General features: G+C 35.0%; 1 protein-coding gene across 3 annotated transcripts in view; it reads left to right on the top strand.

Moving 5' to 3' along the window:
• The window catches only part of LOC138937746 (ras-related and estrogen-regulated growth inhibitor), a 41758-nt gene that overhangs the window by 9970 nt on the left and 4448 nt on the right, over nt 1-27340 (top strand). For all 3 annotated transcript variants that reach the window (XR_011447568.1, XM_070304302.1, XM_070304300.1), the window contains 3 exons: nt 1110-1166; nt 5833-5909; nt 22065-22246. Coding sequence is in view for 2 of the 3 variants with exons in the window: in XM_070304302.1 (XP_070160403.1) it covers nt 1110-1166; nt 5833-5909; nt 22065-22246 (316 nt within the window). In the remaining variant the exon portion in view is untranslated. The remainder of the gene's footprint in view (nt 1-1109; nt 1167-5832; nt 5910-22064; nt 22247-27340) is intronic.

The following is a 27340-nucleotide window of genomic DNA, read 5'->3' as shown; positions in this document are numbered from 1 at the left end:
CTCCCTCTCTCTCTCTTTCTCTCTCTCGATCGTCGTCGTTGTCGTCGTCGTCGTCGAGCTAAACTCGACGACAGATTTATAAACGGTGTATCTACCAATACGGAACGGCACGAATATATGTACTCGATAAGTCTTGCGAGAATCGAACGACGACGACGACGACGACGACGACGACGATGACGGCAACGATGCGAGAAACATCGTCGACATGCTGAATCCTAGACCATGTTTCGCGTGCAACAAAATTTATGAAGCAAGAAGTTTATCGGCAGTCTTCGAGAGAACCCGTTTCAATATATTTATAGTTTCTTTATATTAACCGATGTTGAAGATGAGTTAATAGCGTTTCAACACCTGCGCGCGAAGATGCGTTTGTCAGAGACGAGTCTAAAAATAAATATACCCCCTTTAATGTCATTACTCATAATTACGATTCGATGTACGTTCCCGGGCTCGCTACTCGATTATTCATAAAGATTCCTTTCTCAAACTAATCATAATATTTTTACTTCCTCTATGAGGAAGCAAAAATATTATGATTTCTTTTCGTGACAAAATGTTTTTTCTATTTTCTATGCTAATATGTTTGGAATGTTTCAAAACGTTGAAAAATAATATTTTTTTAAAATGCCCATATGTATGTATGTACAATATATACGGAATGTACATTGTGCAATTTCCGCAATTTTTGAGATATCGAGCTATGATAATGAGAAATTTTTTACAACGAATAGAATATCTTTAAAGGATGGTTGGTATTGAATTTAGTGAAAGTCGATGAAAAGATTCATTTCTTAAATAAAATTTTGAATTTTTTGAGAAATGCTTGTACACGCTTTAACTTTCGCAAATTTTGAAATATCGTGTTAAATTTTTTTACACGAATAAAGTATTATTCGAGGATGATTAATATTGAATTTCGTGAGGATCGGTGAAAGAGTTCATTTTTAATAAAATTTTATATTTTTTGAGAAATATTTGTACATGTTTAACTTTCGCAAATTTTTGAGATATCTTTCTCTATAAGGGAATCAAAATTGAAAAAAAAAAAAAAACCCTCTCGCTTTAAGAAGCTAATTTTCATCTTGTTTCTCTTTTCTTTGTTGCAGCCGTGGTTGTGCGGTATTTGACGAGACGATACATCGGCGAATACAGCTCGACCAGTGGTAAGTGTTTATTATCTCTTTTCTTTTTCTTCCCTTTTTAGAATAATTGCCAATATTAAGCGTGAGTAATTACATCCATTTGTTGCTAATTTCGAGGCATCGCTATTCAGAACAAATGATCTATCCAAGTTCCTTTCTCGCTTGTACTATCGGCTTATCTCTCAAGGGGCGGCACCGATTTCGCGCGCGAAATCCTCACTCCAGAGTACAAAACGCGAATCTAAATCTTGATCAGTTCTCCTCGCGTGCTCCAGCGCATGGCAATGGAAAAATCCGCCGTGAAATATTCTCGTACTTAAAACCGGTAATTCAAGGGTATCCGTGAAAAATCTTAATCATGGCGCCTCGCAATCGTTCCCGAGGGCATTCTAGCGGTCACAGAAATACATGAGCTCTATAAAGGGGTGAGGGAGGGTAGAGGACAACAGCGGGGTTTAGAAGGAAAGAGAGAGAGAGAGAGAGATGCAACAAACAACGCTGGAACCATGGAGGGCGGAGATTTAAACACTCGATATGAAATAGAGCCTATGGGGAGGGTCCGCAGAATGCAGATCTCTCCCATAACTCATGCAAGCTACTTCGCCGTAATAATTGCCGTGCACGCCCGCGGACGTATAAGCTACGGCGAGTTTCGCGGATATCCGAGCCGCCTGGAAAAATTCACCGTGAAGTATTGTCCCTTTAACCCTGAACCATCGGCCACTCGTATTTTTTGTAACACCTAAGGCTGCGCCGATTCTGCATCCCCGATGTCTGTTATTCGAGTACCACGTCATTTTATCGTGCTTTTAGTCGTAGATATTCGAGGAATACTCCAAGCAAATACAATCACGTAAAATGATATGAATTTATTTGATTAGAAAATATTATAAAATTAAAATTGTTCGAAGTAAAAATGGTCGAATTGAATTTTTAGATTTTTAATATTTTGTACGAATATTTGAGTTTTATATTGAGTTTTATACATCTCTCGCTTTTAAATAAAATTTAATTATTGATATTCTTTGATAATCTGAATTAAATTAGAATAAACATATGGAATTTCGAGTAATTTGAAAAATTACGAAACTTTTCGAATTGAAATGTATAAGTCAGTTTGCACGGGAAGTTTCTCTTTACTTTCCTCACAGCTACGTTAACGTAATATACCGAAAGCTTCCCGATACAATAGCGCAATCATCGATTTATCGAATATCTCTTGTGTATAACTGGCAGTCAGAATCAATCTTGATCTTGATCGATTCAACCGCGATCGATAATGCCGAACGAAAGTGGATGAATGCCGGCGCGAGTGCTCTCTCCTAACATCGGTATTAATTAATTTCCTGGGAAAATGATGGATAATCATTGTTGAACATAAAGAAGGGAGATAATCGCTCAATCGATCCTCAAAGATGACGCTGTGAGCGCCACGATCCGATCGCCGTTAATCGAGAATTGATAAAAAATGATAAGAATGATGACGAGTAAAAAAACTACGACGCAGACATGACAGCATCTGAAAATATTATACAAACTGCTTCGTGTAAAATAAAAGCTCGTAAAGTGTCAGGGGCCATGAACGAGGCCATTGAAACAAGTGCCTTAATCATAATAGATGAAAAAAAAATCTCTTTTTATATATCTTTCTTAAATTTCTTGAAATAAACTTTACAGAATTGGCGTGAAATTTTAGGAAAATTTTTGTAACACGTTTGCAATGTTTAAATTTCAAAATTCTGAAAGATTCGAAAAGAAGAAAAAAGCAACGAATCCACGAATTTTTGTAACTTAAAAAATTTTGAAGAAATTGTCTCTGGATTTGAGACTGTATGTATACACGGTATACGGTCTCCTCGTGCAGTGGCATATTTTGTTTCTCTCTCGGCGCATCTCGTGTGAAACGAATCGAAAATGCGTCGACACTTCGTGCGACTCGTGCGCGGATTATCGCGTACACTTTCGTTCCCGGTCGTTGGAGACTTACTTTTCCGAAGAAAACGCCCTCAAACGGTGAAAGCGGGGCCATTGATTTCCTTTGGCTAGACCGCGTTAGGTGATGTGACGGACATGGCTATGGAAAAAAATTCTCTACCGTTTAATAAAAATTGGCCTATTTTTATCATTTCAATCGCGCGTGTGTGTGTGGATATATTAATACATAGAAAAATATTTTCAATTTCTAACGGATTAGAATTTCAATGATAAAATAAAATATCGATATATCTTAATTAATTATAAAATAAGTTTGTTCCTGCAAATTTGAGAACAATCTACAACTAGAGATGTAAATAGAAAAAAAAACCAATTTTTTTTTGTAAAAAATAGTTTTTTTTTTTTTATGAAAAAAGAACAAGCCTTGTCTTTTTTCAAAATTTTGTTTTCTTTCTTTCCAGATATTTAATATTTTTATAATTTGATTATTACAAGTTGATTTTTCATTATTTTTCACTTTTTAGATGATAGATTTGAATTAGCCATTATTATTTTAAATATAGCTCGCATTCCAATTTGCTGTATAGTTATGTAATTACTATTTTTAATTAATACAAATTTTTGTTATGCATCTAATTGAAAATTTGCCGCAAAAGTCTCATTAATCCATCAAAATTACTTTTGAAAAAAAAAAAAAAATAAAAAAATAAAAAAATAAATAAATAAAAAATATATAAACTTTAGTTTTATTATATTGATAAGAAAATATAAAGAAAAATAATATTATGTTTAAAAAAATAATGAAAAAAAAACCACATTTTTCAATTGTTTTTTTTTTTCTTTCTATTAGAAAAAGACTGTCTTTTTTATATCTCTACGCACAACTGCGTGAAACAAGAAATTTTGAAAATAAAAATTTTGAATTGTAACAAAAGACAATTTAAAGATATCTAAATATGTATGTAGGCGGAAAAATCAAAGACCTATAAATTCAAACGTTCGACGATGAGACGAGTACTTTCGAAGTACCACTTATTACTGGCTTCCATCGCACGACTTAAATTTGATCTCTCGAAGAAAGATCGAGGATGATCTTCCTCGGCAATTTCGATTACAAGGCATTTGTACGAGCGCAAACCATCGTCGTTTTACGGGACTCTGAAATAATCGGTCCTTTTCATCTCTCGCCACGATGCGGCGCGCGCGCGCGCGCGCACGCTTGTTATTATTTCGATCTCGATTAACAATGCAAATCTCTTGTTGCGTGGAATAATTCTAGGCAATGATTTTAGAAAGCGAATCTCGTTGCATTGTCGATCCACTCGCGCATACGGATGGGAACGTTTTGTCCGCGCGCGGAGAAGATTGCATCGTGCATCCCGATAGATCGATGATAGATCACGTAGCGGAGATGGATCTCTAGTAAAAGTCAAATCCGCGCGATCGACGACAGTTATATCTCCAGTTACATATTCGACAAAAGTGTGTCACAATCTTTCCTTTTTTTTTTTTTTTAAATCAGTTTTCGTAATCCTTTTTGCGCTTTTAATTTTTTAGAAATTAAATTTTGCACTCTTATCAATGATTTTTCATCAAAGATATAACTTTCTATGTCATCCGATATGCAAATTTGTCTTGTATTTAGATTAGATTTCTAGATTCTTGCATCTAGGCTTTATTATCAAAATATCCATTCGTTAAATTTCATTTCGTAGATTAGATCGTCCGATTTCTTTTTACAGGCGTAGAAAGAAATCTCTGCGCGTTTCATACTCAAAGTTCAAATTATATCTCACGATTTTGCAAGTCTTTCTTTTTTTTCGCACGCGTCGATGTTTCTTTCACGGAAGGATGCAATGAATTTTTCGTCGCAAAGCTTGGTCAAATCGTTTTTCCGTCAACGTTGTCCGGCAATAAAACTTTCTCGAGCGTAACGATCGCTAATATAACGAGCATCCTTATTTGCTTGTTTCTGCGCTTCTCCAGCTCTTCGCTGCCAACACTACGAGGTGTTTATGAGTTTATTTATCGTTTATTTATTACGTTTACCCTGTTAGGGCTACTGTGTTCAACGTGCTTCCGCGTCTTCTCTCCTTCCTTTTCTTCTTCTTCTTCTTCCTTTTGGTGCACGTGCTCCTCGAGCGTTCTAATCAGCTCCGAGGAATACGAGCTTTCCCCTTCTTCGCTCGTCCTATCAAAGGCCTCAGATAAGAATCGAAAAATTTTAGAAAGATGCGACAAATACATTGCGAAAAATCTCTCTCTCTCTCTCTCTCTCTCTCTCTCTCTCTCTCTAGAAATCTAAATATGTAAAGAATAAAGTTCTAGAAAAAAATATGTAAAAATTATCTGGTTCAAATCATCTAAGCATTTAAAATAAAAGAAAGAGATACACAAATATACCAAATTATATATGTAAATAAGTCGAACGTAAAACAATCGAAAATCGCGTGACAATTGACATTCTCAAAGCACGAATTTTTTTGATCGCAAAAGCCGCATGTCGTTGTCAATGATAGTAATGACATAGCGATTTGTCAGCTGTAACTAATTAGAATTGTCGTTGTACTAACTGCTGCGGCACTTTCGCGCATTAACCGCGTTTTCTATTCTTGGGAAAATGTCGCTCAAACTTTTCCAGATTAAGAGAGAGATTGTCGATGTTTTCGACTTATTTCGCGAGCCTCGTTGCTTTCAACGATAATAATTTGATTAAAGAGAATATCATGTTCGAAATTGTTATTTGTTGCAGATTTCCTCTACCGACACAGTGTTACTATCGACAATGTTACGACGGAAGTCGAAATACTTGATACATCCAGGTGCGAGGTAAGTTTCTATAATGATCAATTTATCATTTACGTCTAGCGAGCCAAGTGAAATCTTAATAAATACAATATATTAAATATTCACAATAAAATAATTTCTTTGAAAAATATCTATTATATGATTTTACATATTTTATTAAAGAATAAAACATTCCATCAGATAATAAAATCATATAAATATTAAAATTTTTTTTTTTATATAATATAATGTGAGGAATAATTTTTAAAGAAATTATTTTTTAGACTTTTGAAATTTTTCTCACTCGCATAAAAATTAACCTAAAGGTATATAAAATATTATTATAGTTTCTTGCTAAAGAATTTATTGTAAAATAATCTTGCAGTATTTGTGATTATAAAGATTTTCATTTTTCCGTCACATTTTCACGGACAATAGCAAGTTGATTTGACAGATTGATACACTTAGCTAAATTATGTTCCTTTGCGTGCGATCTCGTGGCGAGGGCAATAAATAATGCATCGGTGCAACGGTATCCTGTGCAAATCTGTATCCTTTCACGAATCATTTTATTTTTGCGATCTGCAAAAGAGATCCTGCGTGCTCTCTCGAGACGAATCCTCGCGACGCAGGTTCCGAAGTAGGATTTTTCAAAGGCCCGGTCTAAATATATCTTCTTTCAACGGAGGGGCCCCCGTAGGGCTTCGCAGCCCTTGAAGGCTTCACGTCCATCATACGTTCGCGAAATAACGAGTGACTCGTGAATTGCGAAGGCGATATTCTGATATTATCGTAAATCAACTTTGTATCCTTAACATATCTTTTTATAACCAGCAAAAATCGACGATTTAATCTAAATAAATATAATTTATTAAATATTTTTAAATTTGATTTATTAAATTTATTTAGATTAAATCGTCGATTTATAAACATTACTAAATTTAATGATAATAAGCGATAGTAACTTTTTTTTTTTTTTTTTTTTTTTTTTTTTTTTTTTTTGTCAATTTGTATAATATATATAAAATATTTAAATATGTGATGTATCTCATATTGAAATATCTGTTGGTATTTTTTTATGCCATATTTATACAACATATGTAATATCTTATACTTTTTAATATATACTATAAACTTTGGGGACACGTATTTCTTCATATATATTTTGTCCGATAAAAATGACATTTAACTTAGAATCTTCTTCCGCGGATGATCGGTTTGAGATTTACCTGACTTGACCTTTCCTAATCCTATTTCTCTAGAATACGGTAACGAACGTTGAGTCAAGGCGGAAATCCTGCGAGATGACCCGTTAGTATATTTGAATTGAATAACGATCGTTTTTAAATTCGAATCTAGGCAACTACGACCGCAACTGCACGAACAGAACGTGGCTTCACCTGTCGCGGTTATAATGCTCGTTGAAATTCCAGCAAGGTCGCCTTATAGCATATAGGATGAGGTATTGTTCTCCTCTTTCGAGGAATCGTTACTAAACTCGGATGTACACAGTGAAAACTTGCGCAATGATAAATTGATCTTGTCTTTTGATCTTTGAAAAATTCTCTATCCAAGTTCTACAAATTTAAAGCTCTGTGTATGTCTTAAAACTTTAAAGCCACAAATTTTTTAAACTCTAGAATTTCTAAATTTCAAAACTCTCGCATGGCCACTCGAACTTTTAAAATCTTAATCTATCTTTTTCACATTTTGAAACTTTGAAAATTTAAAGTTGCAATTTTTTTTTTTTTAATTATTCAGAAAATATAAAAATTCTAATTTGCTAGATCTTAATTTTGAAAAATTTAAGATTCTTTAGGTTTTAAGTTTCCATAGCTCGGATTGTGCAAAAAGATAAAGTGCATTCTTAAAACGGTTATCCACCTTGTAATTTGATAATAGTACGAATATATTACGCAGCGGGAGAATAAATAGCAATCTTTTTGTTTTCGCGAATCCCGCTTCGGCTCCGGTTTTGACATTTAACTGTATTCGTCCCTCCTCGATAAGTAGTAAGAAACTTCATTCATAAAAAGTATTTCCTGCATAAGTTCAAGTATCGCGATTCTCTCTTATAACACCTTTTCAACGTGGTAGGTAGGTCGTATGCGTTTATTACGTTAAACGCAAATATACATCGTACTAAAGAGCAGATTTTCAATAATTTTATTATTACGTATAATTTTGTTATTACGTTATAATTTTATTATTCGTTAATTTATATTTTATTATAATATTATATCAGAGAAACGTATAAATAATATATGTGTGTGTATAAAATCTATCTCTTTTTTTTTTTTTTTTATAACACGTAATTTACACCGTAGAATGATTGTTTTATTTCTCAATGAAAATCAAATTGTTTTAAACTTAAGAGTTTCTTTTTCTGGACAGTCATATAATCTTGATGGGATGGAGATTTTAAAAGATATTTTAAAGCGAATTTTCAAAAGCCGCGCTTTTCACACGAGCTGCTTACACGCACGTTATTACACCGACACCCGTTGGTTGTTCGGTAGCCTCGCAACGAAACTCGATCAGGCCCGGGTTGTTTTTAGCAAACTGGTTTTTCTACCCAGGACTCACAATTACCGGCTTCCTTTTTTGCGCTGCTCCCCAAATGTTTGCACCTGTCGCTTAAAAGGCCGCGATTCGCAGGATGGCACGCTAGATGCGAATCTTCGAATTCTACGATTCATTTGGTCCTTCATTAAATCCTCTTTATTTCTAAATTGTGTTAAATTTTTATATTATTAAATTGAACTTTTCGATTTTTAGATCTTTCAATTTTTTCATTTACGTTTTACATATTTATATTTAAGAAATTAAAAACTCATTTTATAAGATCTTATAATTTATTATTTTTCGAGAGTATCAAATGAAAATATTAAAAACATTTTTTTTAAATATTGATTTCTAGATTCGACATCTTTCTACATTTAATTTTTACACATGTGTTTGCAATAACTTATATAATTATTAATATTTGAACTATCTCCGTTCGCGACATCGCGTTGCACCATTAACTACACACTAACACCATTCGCTAGCAAACAATGCTTGTCCATTTAAGGACTCTTGTATATAGAACGTGTAAGAACGCATGCACCGTTACCATACGGATAAAATAGGTAATCTATAACAGGAAGCGCAATGTTGGTGATTTGTACGCGCATAAAATTATATTTTAAACGCTCAAACAAATACCTGGCAATATACTTTTATATTTACGAACTTGAATTTTTTGGAATTTTTTATTACTATAAATGAATATGAGTATTTTGAATTATATTAATCTATCAAGAAAATTATGGTGGGAATGTCGCCGTGTTGGCGAGTAGGATCTAGGAAGATTGATATCGATGTGGATCAGTGTGGCAGTGGTCCAGGAAGTCGACATGATTCCGTGTAGAAGAAGCGGATCGTTAAATACGCTGTCAACGGACATTCTTATCTAATTCTTCTGTACCAATATATCACGTCCGATATGTGAGGCTCCATTGTGAACGAGATTTTTTAGGTCGATCCCCTTTACTGTCGGTAAATCTCCACGAAACGGCTCGGCATACGCCGAGGAATAATCAATCCTCGACAACACGCTGTTTATCATGAGTACAACATTTACGAGCAATATATCGTTTTCATCTCGACATTTTTGTTACCAGATTGCCTCGGTTATCGGTCACATCTAATCTCAGTAAATTCGAAAGCTATTAACGATTGCAATTTTTTTTTTTTATATACGATAAAAATAACGAAGTTTTTAAACTTGAAACATAAATATTTGGAAATTGAAACTTTATATAAAATACACACACACAAGTGAAGAAATTATTTTTTCACTTGTGTGTGTGTATTTTATATAAGTTTCAATTTGCAAATATTTATATTTCAAGTTTAAAAATTCTGTTATTTTTAAATTTTGAAGCTGTGAAATTATTACATTCTTAAACTACCAAAAACTTCCGACTCATGAGTACAACATTTACGAGCAATATATCGTTTTCATCTCGACATTTTTGTTACCAGATTGCCTCGGTTATCGGTCACATCTAATCTCAGTAAATTCGAAAGCTATTAACGATTGCAATTTTTTTTTTTTATGTACGATAAAAATAACGAAGTTTTTAAACTTGAAACATAAATATTTGGAAATTGAAACTTTATATAAAATACACACACACAAGTGAAGAAATTATTTTTTCACTTGTGTGTGTGTATTTTATATAAGTTTCAATTTCCAAATATTTATATTTCAAGTTTAAAAATTCTGTTATTTTTAAATTTTGAAGCTTTGATATTATTACATTCTTAAGCTATGAAAAACTTCCGAATTAAAAAAATTTTAAAAACATCCGCGTTTCTCTCTAAATTTTCAAGATTTTTTTTAGCCTCAGATTTTTATGTTTCCGAGCGCTTAAGTTGCTAAAGGTGCGCTTTTAAATTACCGAGGAATTAAATTTTCAGGTATCTCGAAAAAGAGAAAGACAAGCCTAGACATCGAGGTATTTGAACTATCTAAAAGTCGTGCAATGGATATTCGAACAAATAATCGATAATTCGTCGCTAAGCTAAGGCCTCGGCCACGCTACTAAAATGCATAAACGCATTGAATGTTCACGGCGTAATCTTTCCAATTATCGCAGCATTTCTCTCACTTTTATCGATATCTAATCGCGATATTACACATCCACCGAACGTATTTAATGCTGCAAAGAGAATCGGCGTAAATTCATAGGCGTGTCTTATATTTCGACCGCACTATGATATTGGATATTATCGAGACATCGCTGCTTCATTCCTACAAGCATCTCGTTATCAGATTAAAACCATCTTTCTTACAGAATACATAAGTTAAAATACGTATCCAAAAATCATTTTACCGAATTACGAAATTTCTTAATACAATTATTTCATTACAATATAATTGATAAGAGATAAATGTTAGATGTAATTCAATTTTTTTTTTCCTATATAAAAAATGTCAAAAATTTTGATATAATTTATACATAAAAATGAGTTTGATTTATTTTTCCCGTAAACTTTAAGTTTCAATTTAGCGCACGAAATGTTTCTTCTTTTTATAACGAAGCTTCTCATCTCGACGATAATTAATCCGCGCTGCACCGGATGTGTTACGAGGATGCCGCGGTTTAAAGGGCGCATAAGAGCCGCATTTAAACGCGCTCTAATCTACGGAATTATCCGTTTCCGACATTACGTAACGTGCATCCCTGATATTCCGATACGCGCGGACCCAACGGACCGCACGAATGCGCAACGATACCGGGTGCGATCTACCGGCACTTTAAAGTGCACGAACCTATTGAGCGCACGTGGTCAACGTCCGCCTTGCAATTTTTTCGTTGGACACCCCGCACGTACGCCCTCGTGTTACAGCGGATACCGATCCTCCGCTCGCCGTTAAGATATGCCTGAAAATCGACCGACCGTACAAATGTCCTTGCAGATAAGCGCCATGCAAGGCTGGCCATGCAATCTGCATTCGCTAACAAGGAAGTGTTCGGATCTGTGTCCCAATTTTTATTTATTGTGTATATGATTTATCATGTATGCTCTTTCCTTGATACTTTAAGATTTATTTTCGCGGGAATAATTAAATTATCGTTTTTCGCTTATGTATATAAATTATTATCATAGGTTAAACTTTATCAAATGATACGAGATAAAATAAGTAATATTTGATAATTAAAGATTGATTATATAAAATATATTTCATGATATTTATGTATTTTATCGTAAATATATGCTATATATGTGATGCAATTATACAATTTTTTAAATAATTTCATTGATTGCATATTAACACGAAATTTCAAATTTGATCGTAGACGCGGCATTTAAATTAATTCGCTAATTGTTCGCCAATTTATGAATGAAATATTTAGGAGTATTAACTGGAAAATTTACATTATTTTCTAAAATAATATATTTTTTTTTACAACGCGAATAAATGCCATCATAATATTTTAAGGATGAAATATGTTTTACGGAAAAGTTGACGTAACGTTTTTTCCCTTTAATTACCAAATATCTTTCTCTGGCCCCTCGATACCGACGTCTACGAACGCTCTTACGTTCACGCAAGAAGTTTACGTGCTTGCAGCCGCTCGTGCCAGTTTAGCGCGCGTACCTTTGACCGTCTTACGCGTCATGTTAATGACGAATACCGTTCTAATGCGATGGACAGTCGTCCCGATCCACCTCGTTAAGCACGCAATAAGAATATCGGACGAAGAAGAAATTGTGGCGAAAAGGTTTCGGACGCGCGACCGCTAATGCGAACAGCTACGGAAGGAACAAATTAATGTTAAAATAAGAAAAAAAATTATGTGTCAAAAAAGATTGATGATTCATAGATACCTTCAGTTACTTACTTGTCAAATTTATTTCGCGTATCTCTTCCTCTATGTTCTTTTCCTTCTTTGTCTTACAATCTTAATTATTGTCAAATATCGCGATCGATTTAACGAATTATGCCTTTTTACCAATTTATATTTTTATTCTCATTCGCAATATGAATGGAATTCGCGGAGCATCCGGCTCAACAAGATATCACGCGGAAAGAATTCGGCGACGCTCATTCTGACATCTGGTCGTTACCTCTCTCGTAAGGTTTTTCTTGGAAAGCGAGCGACGTGTGGTATCGCCGATAGCAATTAGCGACGTGCAAAATGGCGCCTTAGGCACGCGTCCGTACGACAAGTCGGGAAGGAAATCGACGCGGTTCTTTTTGCAGCCTCTTACAGCCGATTCCGATATGTGTACGTGTGCGCGCGTCTCTGACGAGCCGGCACGCGGATCGCGATGTCAATTACTAACGAAGACAGTCGCCGGCCGGACTGTCACAGGCATCGGCCACAGTGACAGCGGCACGCGCCTTAATTCGCGTTCGCAAGACCAGCGAGAAGTAGCTATAAATCCTTCCCCGGATGCCTGAAACGTTTCTTGCCATCATTGCCTGCTAATGTCGTGTCTCCGTGGATCTGAACTTAATTAATCTCAGACCGTCTATCCAGTTATTTTAAACAAAATGAACTCTGAATCAAAAATATATATATATGTATAATTTATTTTTTATTAATTATATTAAAATATATTCCATCGAGAAATATGATGAGATATCTCGCGATTTATTTTTAAGATAATTATTTTTAAGATTGATATGTCGATCGTTTTTCTTAATTGCTATGGATTTCGCGTAACTGTACATGCATTTCGGCGTGTCTCCGTCAGGCAGACGATAATTTTATTTACTAGATTCTAGTTGCCTTCTATGGTATCTGGTAAGGCCTCCACTGACACGGCCGCCAAGATAAGTGGCGTGAATGCACTCTTAAGTCCTATTTACATCCGCGAAGGACGATACGCGACACTTGATGAGATGATTTATTTCAATTTTAATCGGCGAGATTAAATTTTGATTCTAATTCGTGTAGCACGCATTGATAACCCTGAAGGTCTCAAAAAATATTTCAGTCATCTCTCAACAATCCGGAACTTTAAAAATCTTCAAAATAGTCAAAATATTTTATCCATTAAATTCTAAAAACTCAGAGATATCGATTTAATGATTAAAGTTATTCGAGTTACTCTTCTGATCGCGAACGTTCTAACATTTGAGGACTGTCAGACATATTGTAGGTTCTTTGATATCAAACTTCGGAGTTGCAATAATAATCGCACTTTCCTGCATAATCGGCATGCCGAGCTGATCGCTCTCAGCCCGAGTCGGGTTTCATCAAATTTCCGCTTGGCTTCCGAGAGAGACTCTCTTGGAGTTGGAATATCGATCACGAGAATCGCGGTAGGTGTTCTCTCTCTCCCTACGCGGGTATAATAATAACCCGGCTTAACAAGGGCACGGGAGTTCAGGTAGGCGCTCTACAGCGGAATCGGCCACGTAGGTAGGAAGTCGAGCAACAAATGGGTAGGTGGCTGCTGACTGGCTCTCAACTCGGTTGGCTTTCGACCTCGTCGACCGCCACGATTAATACTTCCATCGTGCATTGTTCCTCGTCACGTAAATCTCCGGCCGGCGAGATAAGGCTCCACGGAAACCATTTATTTATAAGATCGATTTATATCATTACTAAAGCGCGCGGCTCCGAAAATATTCTCGCGTCAGCTGATCGTCTCACTATTTCCTTGTCTCGTAAACCGTCTTCCAATAATGCCTAAGCTAGCAATCGAGATGGAACAATTGTATTTGTATCTCTGATACGGTTATTAAAATTTAACCGAGACAATAAATATAAACTAATATTGCATGATAATTGATTCTGAACAATTATTTGCTTTATAATAAATAATTAAATATATATAAAATTTTTTTAAACGATTAAAATTGCCAATTGTGTTATCAATGATGTCGCTATCGCGTATATTAATTTTTTATTATGTACACGAAATGATATTCCGTTCACACGGAAGAAATAAATAAAGGACAGCTTTACACAGATACTGTTTTCGTAACATTTCATGATAAGAGAAAAGATTCAAAATACCTATATGTGTGTTTTATATTTCCCTCCTTGTATTCTTTTCCACCCGATCAATTAATTTCATTTCGATATCTCGATAGAGAAGGGAAAGTTGATTAACCACGACCGTGCTCGCCAACTGACGTTAGTCATTGCAACCGGTCGTACATCGCATTTTTATAATCTACATACGATTATTCAGTCTATAATTTCGATATATGGGTCAATGTCTCGGACCGCAATAAAGTATCAATCGTACTTCACCTCGTACCGATCGGCGCGGACGTTCCACTTTTGGTAGATTAATTTTTTTCTTCTTCCTTCCACCCTCCGTTCTCTCTCTCTCTCTCTCTCTCCTTCTGTCTCATTCGCTTATCTTGTTTTGTTTTATTGTCATTTTCGCGTGTCTCATTTCTTACAATCTACATATGGCTTTACGGTTCGATGTTGCGCGGAACCGCAATAAAGTATCAATCATACCGCCTCGTCTTTCGAAGAGACCAATCCGCTCCGCTCCGGGATGCTGAGCGCCGCGTGGTGCCCAGGTGTGTTCCGTCTCGCGAATATGAAGAGTGCCAGCAGCCTGGTGACACACTTCCCCAATTCTCGCATTGTTCTTCATCCGCGTGCATGTACGAAATAAATCTCCGAGTGAGAGAGGGTGGGAGCGAAGGGAGGGAGAAAGGAAGAAACAGAACGAATCCGCTGGAGCTGGCTGGTCCCTCTGGCCTCGTAACCGGCCCGTAATTGCGATTGCTTTTCGTGGGAGGGCCGATAGATAATTTGATAATTAAACGCGTGCCCTCTTCGCCCCCGGGGAATGAAGGGATGGGGTTAGGAGGAGGAGAAGGATGAGGCTCGAAGGGATCGCGAATGTAACGACGCTATTTGGGACCGGATGTTGATCGGCATTCTTGTCTTAATATCGCCGCAAGTGCTACACCTTCAATCTCTCTTATCTTTACTTTATTCCAATTTTTTATGAAAATCGAATCGTATTTTAGATACTTGCAAATAATCGTATATATTTCGTCAATATCGAGTAATTTCAATCTTGATTCCGGTGATATTTTTTTTTAGAACATTTTTTTTAGAATATTTTTTTTTTTTTTTTTTTAGAAAATTAATGTGAAGAGAAGATTACTTTTCAAAATGTAAAATGTATGTAAAATGTTTTTATTTAATTGAGCCTTGATCTTTAATTAAAATTAATATTGTTGATCTCAAAAGTATCAAGCTTAATTAAAAGGAATTAAGAATATCGAATTCTCTTCTCTGGAATGTGTATATACGTCTTAATTTAATAATTTTTATCTTTCTTGACTTCAATTAATTTGCGTCATTTTTATGATTGTCAGAAATTTCTAGAAATGATTCTACGAGCCGTTATTACACCCGCGTTATGCCAACAAACGATACTCGGTTTCGAGCTCGATGACGAAGTTTCGGATCGACATTGAAATTCCATTGTCGGCTTATCTTAATTCCTCCATGGTACACATGTGTGCAAACAAGAACCGCGTAAACGTCAATACATATGTATCCCGGGTATCTTTCGAAGTGACTACGATGGCTATATATACGTGTATATAGCTTTCCTTGTTTCTTCGAGAGAATAACAGTTACCGTATCGGAAAATAAAAGGAGAAATGAGATGAGCGATACTTAAAGTAGTAGTATTTATTGCGCGAAACGTTTATGAGACGAATAAAAGTTGATTTAAACAACAGAATTAATGATTATTTGCATCTGTAAGAAAAATACAACTAAATACCATAATTAAATACTCGCTTTCAACTTGTCCACATATAATCTGTCCCACGTACGTCCCCGTTCATAGTGCGCAATTTCAAAATGTTAGAGCAATAATTCAGTTTATTACAATATCGTTACTTTTCACTCTTCTCAACTCGGGGTGGTCGTCGCTCGTTTCATCGATCATAAATTCCTGCTAGCTCTCTCTCTCTCTCTCTCTCTCTCTCTCTCCTTCTACCTCTATCTTTGCCAAGGGGCGAACCCGGTAGGAACTCTATCCTTGTAAAACTACAAGTAATAACACTGTAACTCATTGTCAATGGCCGGGCAATAACGCGACATCCCGCGGCGTCGGATTAGTTGGTGTCGCTTTCGTGGAAACATGCATTGTCGCGCGAAGAAAAGATCCTACACCTCGAGTTCTACCTCGATTCTTACCGTTTTGGAACGGTTACGTGCTGTAAGAAAAGCGGAGAAATTACTCGGAAATATATGCGAGAATTTAAAAAAAAAATATATATATATGAATAACATGTTAAGAGAGATAAAAATGAAATTAAACAAAAATCGAACTTCATTTAATGTTTAATCAGAATTGCGTTAATAATTTGAAATTATTCTACATGAAACCGAATTTAAAAATCATAATGCTGGTTTTTTTATTTTATTTATTTATTTTTTTTTTTAACAAAAATATTACAAATAAGATAATTGAATCCAGCCTTTTCCCTCTCAATATAATTAATTCTTTTATATCAAGCAAAGATTTTTGTTTAGGAGATAATAAAATTCTAGAATATTACTTTAAAATTACATTATTATCTTCAATTATCATTTTATATTTTATAACCTTAATCAATATTGAATTTAATTCATTAATTTTTTTATCCAATAAATCAAATTTTATAATGAATTTTTTCTAATACATTTATTCTCTTAACTTGAGCTGGAGCTCAAATCATTGAATATCCCTACGTAATAATTAGTCAAATTATATCACGTCTTTATTTTATATATTCTTTCTTATATTTATATAAAAATTTGACAGCGTGTCTCGCACGATTAAAGATTAAATGAGGCACGGGATATTCTTCGCAGATATTTTTTCCACCAACCATAAGCGTGAATCATTATGCTGGAATTCAAGGTTTCCGATACCTAGGGATCCACTGATCTCGGAATGCCGTTTATGCAGAATATGCGGTCTTCTAATCGGGGAGCATTATTAGCCGATAATATTGGCGCTATTCGTAAGGCGAATATAATAGCCTTTGGGATCGTTATCCGCGCCACGAACACGAAGGAACATAACTTGGTCGACGGAGCGATCGTTGCTTATCCGGCGGGATCGCGTAGGTGTTAAAGCGCGCGGTTCTCGCCCACTTGAATCGATTCCGAATGGACAGGACGATCGTTCCTATCGGGTGTCCTGTTAACTGTCGCGTCGTTTAAAAGACCGCCAGTCGAAATATACAGTCTATGAGTGTATGTATTTTTATCTATCTATTTGTGCCTTATATAACTCTCAACAATTTTTGCAAAATGTTTTACAAAATATGAAACTTTAATTTCAATTTTATTATAGAGTTAATTTAATTAATATTGAATTTTGCATATTTTTTTATCACCTAGAGCTTAAAGTTATATTTATAAATGGTAGATATAATTTATCGAAACATTTCAATAAATTTTATTGTAATTTGTATCGTTTATATATGTCTTTAATTCAATTCATATAGTATATTGAAATTTATCACACACATATATACAGGGTTGGGAAAGTTACTTTATAAAAGTAACTCGTTACCGTTACCATTATTTTTTCTAAAAAGTAACTCGTTACCGTTACTCGTTACCAATTTTAAAAAGTAACTCGTTACCGTTACAGTTACTAAAAAGTAACGAGTCGTTACAATTTCCGTTACTTTTTTACAATACAAACTAATAAATTATTTTGCATAAGAAAATCTTTTAAAAAATTGTAAGCAAGATTTCATTCAAGGTTTATTACAAAATAAATGATTAAATTTTATCGAAATTCTTTATTAATTTTTAATAAAATTTGTTGCTCCATAGTATCATCATTTAAATGCCCTCTTTGTGGTGTTAATACAGAGCCACCGATGCTAAACATTCTTCCTACAGATGCACTGCTTGGTAGAGCTGTATTATATTTAATAAAAAGTTTTTTAAGTTTTGGATAGTCGTTTAACATTTCTATATTACAATTATTTGATTTTAAAAACCGTTGCAATTCTTCTTGTTCAGATTCATTTCGCACCGTTTTTTGCTCAAAAATGAAAAAATCATCGCGATCGCGAGATTTTCCAGCTTTTGAAGAATTTTCAGTTGATCGGATTCCCAATAAATCCTCCAAGTAATTTTCAGCACGTTTTCTTTTTTCTCCGGTTAACCAGTTTAACTTAAATTTTGGATGTAAACATGCTGCTATTATTAACTCTTCTGTTTCAAATATTGTACGAAATCTAAAATCAAATATAGTAAATTAAGCGACATTGTTTGTTTTATTGAAATTAATACTTTTGAATCAATAGTTTAAAATAAAATAATATTTTTCAATTAAATCCTTATTTAAAATTAAATAACATATGTATTAATCAAATTAATAAGTTACCTTTTATTTAAACCTTGCTGAATAGCTTCAACTGAATGGCAATCTATAAGGTCAGATTTATTGAGATTTTCTAATTTTCGTTGCAAGGTACTTAGAACTAGTAGTAAATGAGAGCTCTGCTTTTCCGAAAAGATAAAGCTCTCATTGGATATCGCGCGTCGCGTCATCGCACTGGTCTGCAAGAGCCATAAGTTGATCAATCACATTCAAGCATTTTTACAACATAATAAGAATGCTAATTGGTCGATTTGCTTACGGCTTTACGGTTAAGATAAAAATTTTATCACGCACAATAGCAAGAATAATATCTTAAATAAATTAAAAAATTTGAAAAAAGTAACGATAAAAGTAACTGTTAAATTCGTTACTCGTTACCGAAAAATGTAACGAAGTTACTTTTTCCGTTACGAATAAAATTTGTAACGCCATTACCGTTACAGTTACTGAAAAAAAGTAACTGTAACGGTAACGGCGTTACAAGTAACGCGTTACTTCCCAACCCTGCATATATATACATTTACTCTAATTTTATTTATAAGAGGTATTTTAAAGACTTATCAATTAAAATTATAAATTGAATACGAAAGTCTATTTATAAGCGAAATTAAATGTAAATTGGATTGTTACATATATGAGCTCGCTTATTTATCATATTTAACCGCGACAGCATGATGTTAATGAATAATTGCGACGTATTTTCACGACGCGAAGTGTATTAAAGCGTTATTTAATCAAGAGACGTTCTGCATTATTTCATAACTGGACGGATCATGTCGGCGGCGTTGTGCAACCCGCCGCTGAGATGCACTCATGTGACATGCGTGAACGCAATTCCGGCATCGCGTTCAATTGCTTCGAATACAATCGGTTAATAAATATTTATGAGCGAAGTTCGAGCCATGTCTCACACGACGCGACAGACGCACGCCTGCCGATGTTTTACGTCGATGACGTCTACCCGATCGAGGTTACGCGACAGATTTCGTACTCGTTTATAATACTCAGATGACAGTTTTTAAAAAAGATACACGGGCTAAATTTCAATTTGCTCGCGTAGAAAATTCGAAGTAATAAAGTCGAAGCAGGCACGAGTCCTTTCACACAAACGTTCGTGTTATGAAGTACTTAGAGTACATTTATCGTAGTATTTGTATGAAAATTAATTTAATGACTCCACACTGTCGTGCAACAGCGGAGTTATAATGTACAACAAGTAATTTATAATATGCAAGTATATTCGAATGCAAAGCACAGAGAGCATACATGATAATTAAGATTTCAAATAGTAATTATTACGTACTGAAGTGTTTTAATTATTTTTTGAACAAATATTTATTAAAAGAATTATATTTATTTTTCGAAAAATAAAAAGATTTCGTAGACAAATTTTTATAAAATATGATAAATATACAAAGGTAATTTTCTTATTTCAAAAATCTAAATAATTATATAAAGAATGTTAAAAAAAAAAACATTCAATATTTATATGGTAGATAGAATACACCATGTTGAGTAAAAAAAAAACTTTAGTAAACATAGGCCGAAAGCTCCACTGTCTCTGAGATATAAATATTTTTTTTACGTTAATATCATGATTGACTTACTGGCTTGTACGTGTCGTACGTGCGATGTTTACCTCAGTGTTTATAAACCGCGTTTTGAATGTCCTCATTCAATTTCCATACGTATTTTCATAACAGAAGATTTCACCGGCAATCAGTCAGTTGTCATCAACCGGCGATTGCGGATCTTTGTGCGATTTGGTGATTACGCAGTGATCATATTTTTTATTTACGGGGATATTTGAAAAGGATATTGTATCGATAAATGACAGAAGAATTACGTGACCGAATCCAGCGTGCTTGTCAAATAATACGACAGAGCGGAATTTTTGAGAGAGTTCGCGATTCTGTAAGAAGATGCCAAGCGTGTTATATGGAAATGGAAGGAGGATATATCGAACACATTCTGTAAATATCGAGATAAAGATTTAGGCAGATTATCTTCTTCTCACGTCGCATGCGACACGTAAAAGCCAGTAGGTCAATCATGATGCTAATATACAAAAATTGCATCTCAATTTATATGTCAAAAACTCTTGAGTTTTCGACCTATGTTTATTAAGATTTTTTTTTTCAGTGCGATATCCTATCTATATTGGGAAAAAAAAATATTAACTTTATTAAATCCGTTCAACTAATTACTATTTTTTAAATTGATATATTTGATTTAAATACTTAAATATTTCAATTAACAAAATGGTAATTAGTTGAACGAATTTAATCAAGTTAACAATCTCAGTGTACCATATAAATATTGAATGGTCTTTTTTTTTTTAACACTGTATACGATACATCGCGTATCACAAAACTTAAACGTTGGCGTAATTTTAACACTTAAATGAGATTCATAAATTCCAGGCTGCATAAATCATGATTCACGCTCGTTAAATATCAACAGTATTTTTATACAGATAATCACGTAACTTTTGATACGATGCAATCAACTTCGATGCCCTCTTTTTACGGCGGGATATTCAACAATTCTTAAGACGTTACAACATTGCGTTGCAAGGTGCGTATTGGCCGTTGTCGGAATTCTTGTGGCGTTTATTTACGAGCACGTTACACGCAATGTTAATTCGACAGATTTAACCGTAAGTAACGCCCGAAAAACACGCGAATCCCTTACCCCCCTTGAGGTATATGTTTATTCTCGGTCTATAAAATTCAGTCTCTTTCTCTCGCCGGATGTGCGGCAGTTTAAGTGATGGCTGAGATTTACGGGCGCAAGTTGAGGAATCAACGCGCGGCGAATTTTCAGCCTGCTCGTCACCGGCACATTTTTTTCTCATAGTCATTAAAAACAGTTTTATTCGCGTACGTAAATAAATGTAGCCTGAAATAAATGCTACTCTTTGACTCTCTCTCTCTCTCTCTCTCTCTCTCTCTCTCTCTCTCTCTCTCTCTCTCTCTCTCTCTCTCTTCGAGAGCTAAAAATACGATATTTTGAGATGCAAAAGTTTTGAACAGATAAAATTCTACAAAAATTTATTATTATTTTTAAGATCTTTAATAACGTATCTTCTATAAACTTTCGATCTTACTTTAGAGCGCGAAAGAATTTCGAATCTAAGATCGATTTCTATTTATCGATACCATCTATATGGGAGGATAGAATGTCTTACATGTAAACGTGCTAATTATATCTTCGAGATTCGAATGGTGATATGTCAAATTAAATCCGATTCTCGATTCTTGACTGTCATAGTAATCGTTCGTCGTGTTCCATCGATTGTTTCAGGAGAACGGCTGTCTCTACTCGCACATACGATGGGGCGAGGCCTTCGTCGTTGTCTACAGCGTGACATGTAAACGCAGCTTTCAGGAAGCTCGCGGACTCCTCAAGCAACTCGCGGATCTACGTCTGCCATCCTACTTCACTGCCCTCCTCCTCGGCAACAAGAGAGATCTGGACCATGCTCGGTGAGCATAAATCACATTGTTATAAATATGATTAACGGTTTCGTAAGAGGGGGCGTGTACCTTACGTATAACGTCCGATGATGATCTTCGGTACCTGATATACGAGCAAATAAACGGGCATGAAAGACGATAATTATTGATAAATCCATACGGCAATAATTCTTCATTACTTTATCAGCGTGAAAAAATTTTTTTTTTTTTTTTTTATTTTCTCTTGCGTCTCGTTTATCGTATTACAGTTTTCTGATGATTATTTTGATTGTATTGCAATTAATTAATCACTTTTAATATAGGTTCTAATTTTTTGATAGAAATAAATAGAATATATAAAATTCTATTATATGTATATTTGTAAATATATTTTAATATCTCTGTTGCTGAATAATAGATTACATGACGCGATGAATATTACGGAATAAATTTTCCGTGGCAATAAAATTAAAAAGAGATAAAGAGGAGGCTTTTATTCGTAAATAATGTCGTGCTTATACGCGGCCCATTTTTACCCGCGGCCTCGCAAGTCTGGCACACTTGGCCGATTGGCGTCTTAAGGGGTCTTCACACGACGCGGTATCCTTTTATCCAGTATCTGAAATATTCTGTCGATCAACGATAATTTTTCTTCTTAAGTTTAATGCATTAAGAGAGTCGTGTATATTATAATTTCCGCAATTTTAATATCGAACTTAATGGAAAAAAGAAATATCGAATATTAGAAACTTGCGTAAAAAATATTGATTTTCTAGAAATCTATCATAAGAATAAAAATTTTCCATCTCCCAAGGCTCATTATTTAATTATACGTGATCAATACGGTGCCGAATCTCGTTCTCGTAATAGAGATTCAATCTTACCGCGGAGCACATTCGACGTCCCGATACGGATCGTATGAGGGCCGCTTTATATAAATGGCGCAAGAATTACAATATCATTTCGCGTCGCGCGATCTCCGATCGCCGACTTCGTGTATCGCCCTCGGCGAATCGTCGATTATTCGCTCGGTCCGTGTTTTTTTTTTTTTTTTTTTTTTTTTTTTTATTTCACAGTCGCGCTTACCCTGCCGATGGCTCACGCGCGAGATTTGCCACGCGTATATAATATATACATATATATGTATATATGTGTATCCGGCCTATTAATCCCCGCGGTTCACTTTCCATCTGCGAGTTAACAGGATCTTCGCAAGCATTCGTTCGTTTCCTAGACGAGGTGAGATTTCGCGTGCGCCACGCGATTCGCGTTATTCCAGACGGACACTTTATTAGGTTAGCAGTTTTGTTGCCCCCCCCCCCCTCTCTCTGTGCAATCAGAGAGAGGAATCTGAATATTTCGATTTTCTTATAAGCTATCGATCTGATATTATCCATTGCGTCTTTTCTCTCTCTCTCTCTCTTTCTTTTTTTTTCTTTTGCATCTTTGCGAACTCTTGATACTGTCGAAACTCGTCCGGGGAGAACTTCGGAGAACTTTGGTCACTTCGGAATTTTTTTTACATCGCGTTCTCTTGTTCGAGATTGGCCTTTTTCGCGACGCGTGCAAGTTTTTTGTTAACGCGTCACTTGTTTTTGCAAAAACGAGGTTCGATGAACCGAACGTGGTTGGATGACGGAGTAAGTTAATCGGCCGACTGGTACGTCAACTTCGGCGAGCGACTCATCCAAGTCGGTCAGGCGACTTGGACAGGTAAACAGATCTGGCGAGGCGAAATATCGCGCGAACGGTTTTTTTCTAGATGAACGTCGAACAGCTCGACCACTACCGGGTGTGTCTCGAATCGGTGGCATCTGCGGTCCGCGAGCGCACGTCACGTGTCGGGTTTCACACGTCGGCGTCGAGAATCCGGCGGTTTGACATATAAATATGTAGATAGATAAATGGGTGTCACACATACTAATAGACGTTCGCCGATTAAAGAGAATAAAGAGGATAGCGAGTATATCAAGTTGTTACGTAAGCTTCATCTCGATTTTATATCGTGTTTCTTGGACTTATGTAAATTTCGCAAGATGTTGAGTTAAAAAGTATAAGTTAACATAAATAAGTTAATTCGAATATATGGAAATTTTAGTATTTCCAAATGTATACATTATCTAATGTAAAATTTATAAGGGAGAAAGTTATAAGGAGGGTATTATATTGATCTCTTTATCGATCACTTTATATAATTTACCGAAATAGTCTTACAATCTGTGATAAAATGAAAGACGCGAGCGGTATTTATAAAGGAATTTATACCTTCTTGCGCGTTTGGCGGAACATAATTTTTCGTCCCGATATATAAAACGAAATGTATTGATTGACGAGGAAAATGTATAGATAGCCGCTTGAAAGACGCGCGGATATAAACAGGTGTGGCTTGCGTGCAAATTTCTCAGGCATCGATACATCTTGTCGCATTTTATGCAACAAGTCGCTCAAAGTGCATCATTGCGTTGCGTGATTCAGGCGAGAGAAAGCTAGGAAATACTAGTACGCGCGCGTTTTTATTTGTAACATGAATAAAGATTGGCGGCGACGGCTCATTAACCTTGTCGGATTGGCGCAGCTTCTCGTGTGTCCGCCGAGGATAAGTATACATTAATAGGACAGCGGAATGCGCGTTTAATAGATAAATTTCGAATTTTCGTAGATGCATCTCGTCAATTTATCGCACCGATTATTTCAGGGCCGATTTTTTTTTTTCTTTCTTTCTTTCTTTCTTTCAAGCAGACGTTAAAATATAATATCTCACGTTTGATTTTATTTAAATCTTTTAATTTAAATTTTTTTTCTAACGAAAAAAATCTCTTCTATTAGCATAAAATATATATTATATTTTATATTATTAAAAAATAAACTATTATAATTTGTTGATATAATTTTTTTTTTTTTTTTTTTTTTTTTTTATACATTTAATCGAATAAAAATAATTTTTATCTTGATTTATTATTTTCTACCAATTAATCATTTTTATCATTCATTACATCGCGAAGATCGCGTGTCCCTCGTTCTATTCGCGGAATAAATAAACAGATTCATTCGGTATTCTTTTCTACCATCGAACCAAGAGGAATTTTCCGCGCGATTCTCGCAGGAATGCGGATTGTCGTTAACGAAGGTACGCTCCTTTTCTCGCCTTACGAGCTACCTTCTCGCCTCTTTTATAGGGGTTTTGCATACCGGGAGAAATCTCATCGATGATCTAGTAACGACGACAACATTACAATTACACACGATACTATTGAACAGGATGTCTCGAAGGAAGGTGTCGGGAGTATATCCACGAAGGAATTCAAAGACGCACCATCTCTATACTTCAAATTTTCTAAATTAATTTAAGAACTTAAGAAGAATTCTTCTTAATTAATTTTAAAAATTAATTTAAGACAGAGAAGAAAAACTGTAATTACGCAACAAGGTTTAGTTGATTTTTCAATTCAATTCAAACTTTGAAATGAAATTCAAATTTAGGTTTTCCAATCGATCAATTTTTTTGAATTCTTGACAAGTTCTCTATTATAGAGAAAATACGTCACAAAAATAAGCCATAAAACCATAAAGGATATGAAAAGGCTAATGCGACAAGAATAATTAATTTTTTAATTAAATCTAAATTTTTAAATTTAAATTTAAACGAGAATAAACCAAAAAGAAAAAACGATCCGAAATATACATTTTTAATGCACTTTTGTTTGTTTATACTCTGAGCGTATTGTTGTTAATGTTTATCTATTCCACATTTCTAAAAAAGGTATTAATTCTCAAGTTAAAGTAAGCTCGACATATTGTTATTACGAAGATTGTAATATCGCAAATTACAAAATAGATTGGTTGCTCTAGAATCTAATAGTAATCTTAGAATTACATCTCTCTCTCCCTCTTTTTTCTAAAATGCTAAATATCGCGTGGGCAGAAAAATAGGCGGATAGATGGAGATAGATACAATAGAATTTGACGGGTATACTCTCGACATTTCAGCTTTTTAACTTGGAGTCAACCTTTAGACAACGAGGATTACGAGGCAGAGGTCGAGCAAGTTTTACGGGGCGCATAAAAGCGTGATCAAAGTATATAAAATGTCGTGGAATCGCTGGGAATTTCGTGGCGAACTAACAAAGGGAAAAGATGGCGAGATGTCTCGATAGCCACGAGCGAACAACAAAAATGTCACACAAATAAAATGTCACAAATACGCCGATGTTGTAAGCGATTGGCCGTCGATCGGCGACAGCAGAGGCTACATTGCTGGCGGGAAAAGAGCGATTCGATTTACGTAACTGGCATTTTGATGGCATGCAAAAGATACACGCTCTTCGTAACTGTCACGATTATCGCTGAGAAATTTAATTAAACCGGAATTATTCGAGATATATATATATATATATATCTCCCTCTCATTCTCTCTCTTTCTTTATAAGATGAGTCATAAATTACAACGCGGCTTCGTTTACGTGTCGCATGCAAGGAAAATGATCAGCTTTAAATTAATCGCACCGGGTGGTGACATCATTCTGCACGTGAGACTTTCAAAATTTGATAAAAATAAATTTAATTGTGATAGTGAACGAGATAGAGAGATATATGATTAAATTAGAAAATTTTTTCACAAATTATAAAATTTTAAGATATTCAAGTTATCAAAATTTTAAAATTTGAACGTGACGTTTAAAGCATAGGATTCTTGCAAAAAGTGCTAACAGATTATTTTTTAAATAAATAGTAAAAAATGTTAAGAAAATTTACGAGAAATCTTAAATAATGATTTTTAAAGGCGTATGAAAATCGAACTCGGAAGATCGATAGTCGCGACGAGGGAACCATCGTGCCTCTATCCGGTAGCCACGCTCGTCGTTTTAATGGAGTTCATAAAGATTAGAGCAAAGTCCGCTGCAGGGCTGGTGAAACCGCTCTCCCGAGAACGAGTTTTCGCCGCTTTAGATACATCCCGAGAGCCGTCCTTCGGTCGCGAATATTACGTATCGATAACGCAAATCTCGAAATATCATTACCGACAATCTCTCGCAAGCGAGGCTGATAGACTGGTTCGGGGAGAGATACTTCTGTTTTAAAATGTTTTTTTTTTCCCCCATTTCTCATCAGAACTTTTAATTCTTA

Source organism: Polyergus mexicanus, unplaced genomic scaffold (genome assembly GCF_030449975.1).
Source record: "Polyergus mexicanus isolate NDT 795.1 unplaced genomic scaffold, iyPolMexi1.0 SCAF_11, whole genome shotgun sequence".
Lineage (NCBI taxonomy): Eukaryota > Metazoa > Arthropoda > Insecta > Hymenoptera > Formicidae > Polyergus > Polyergus mexicanus.
This window is presented reverse-complemented; position numbering and strand designations above follow the sequence as displayed.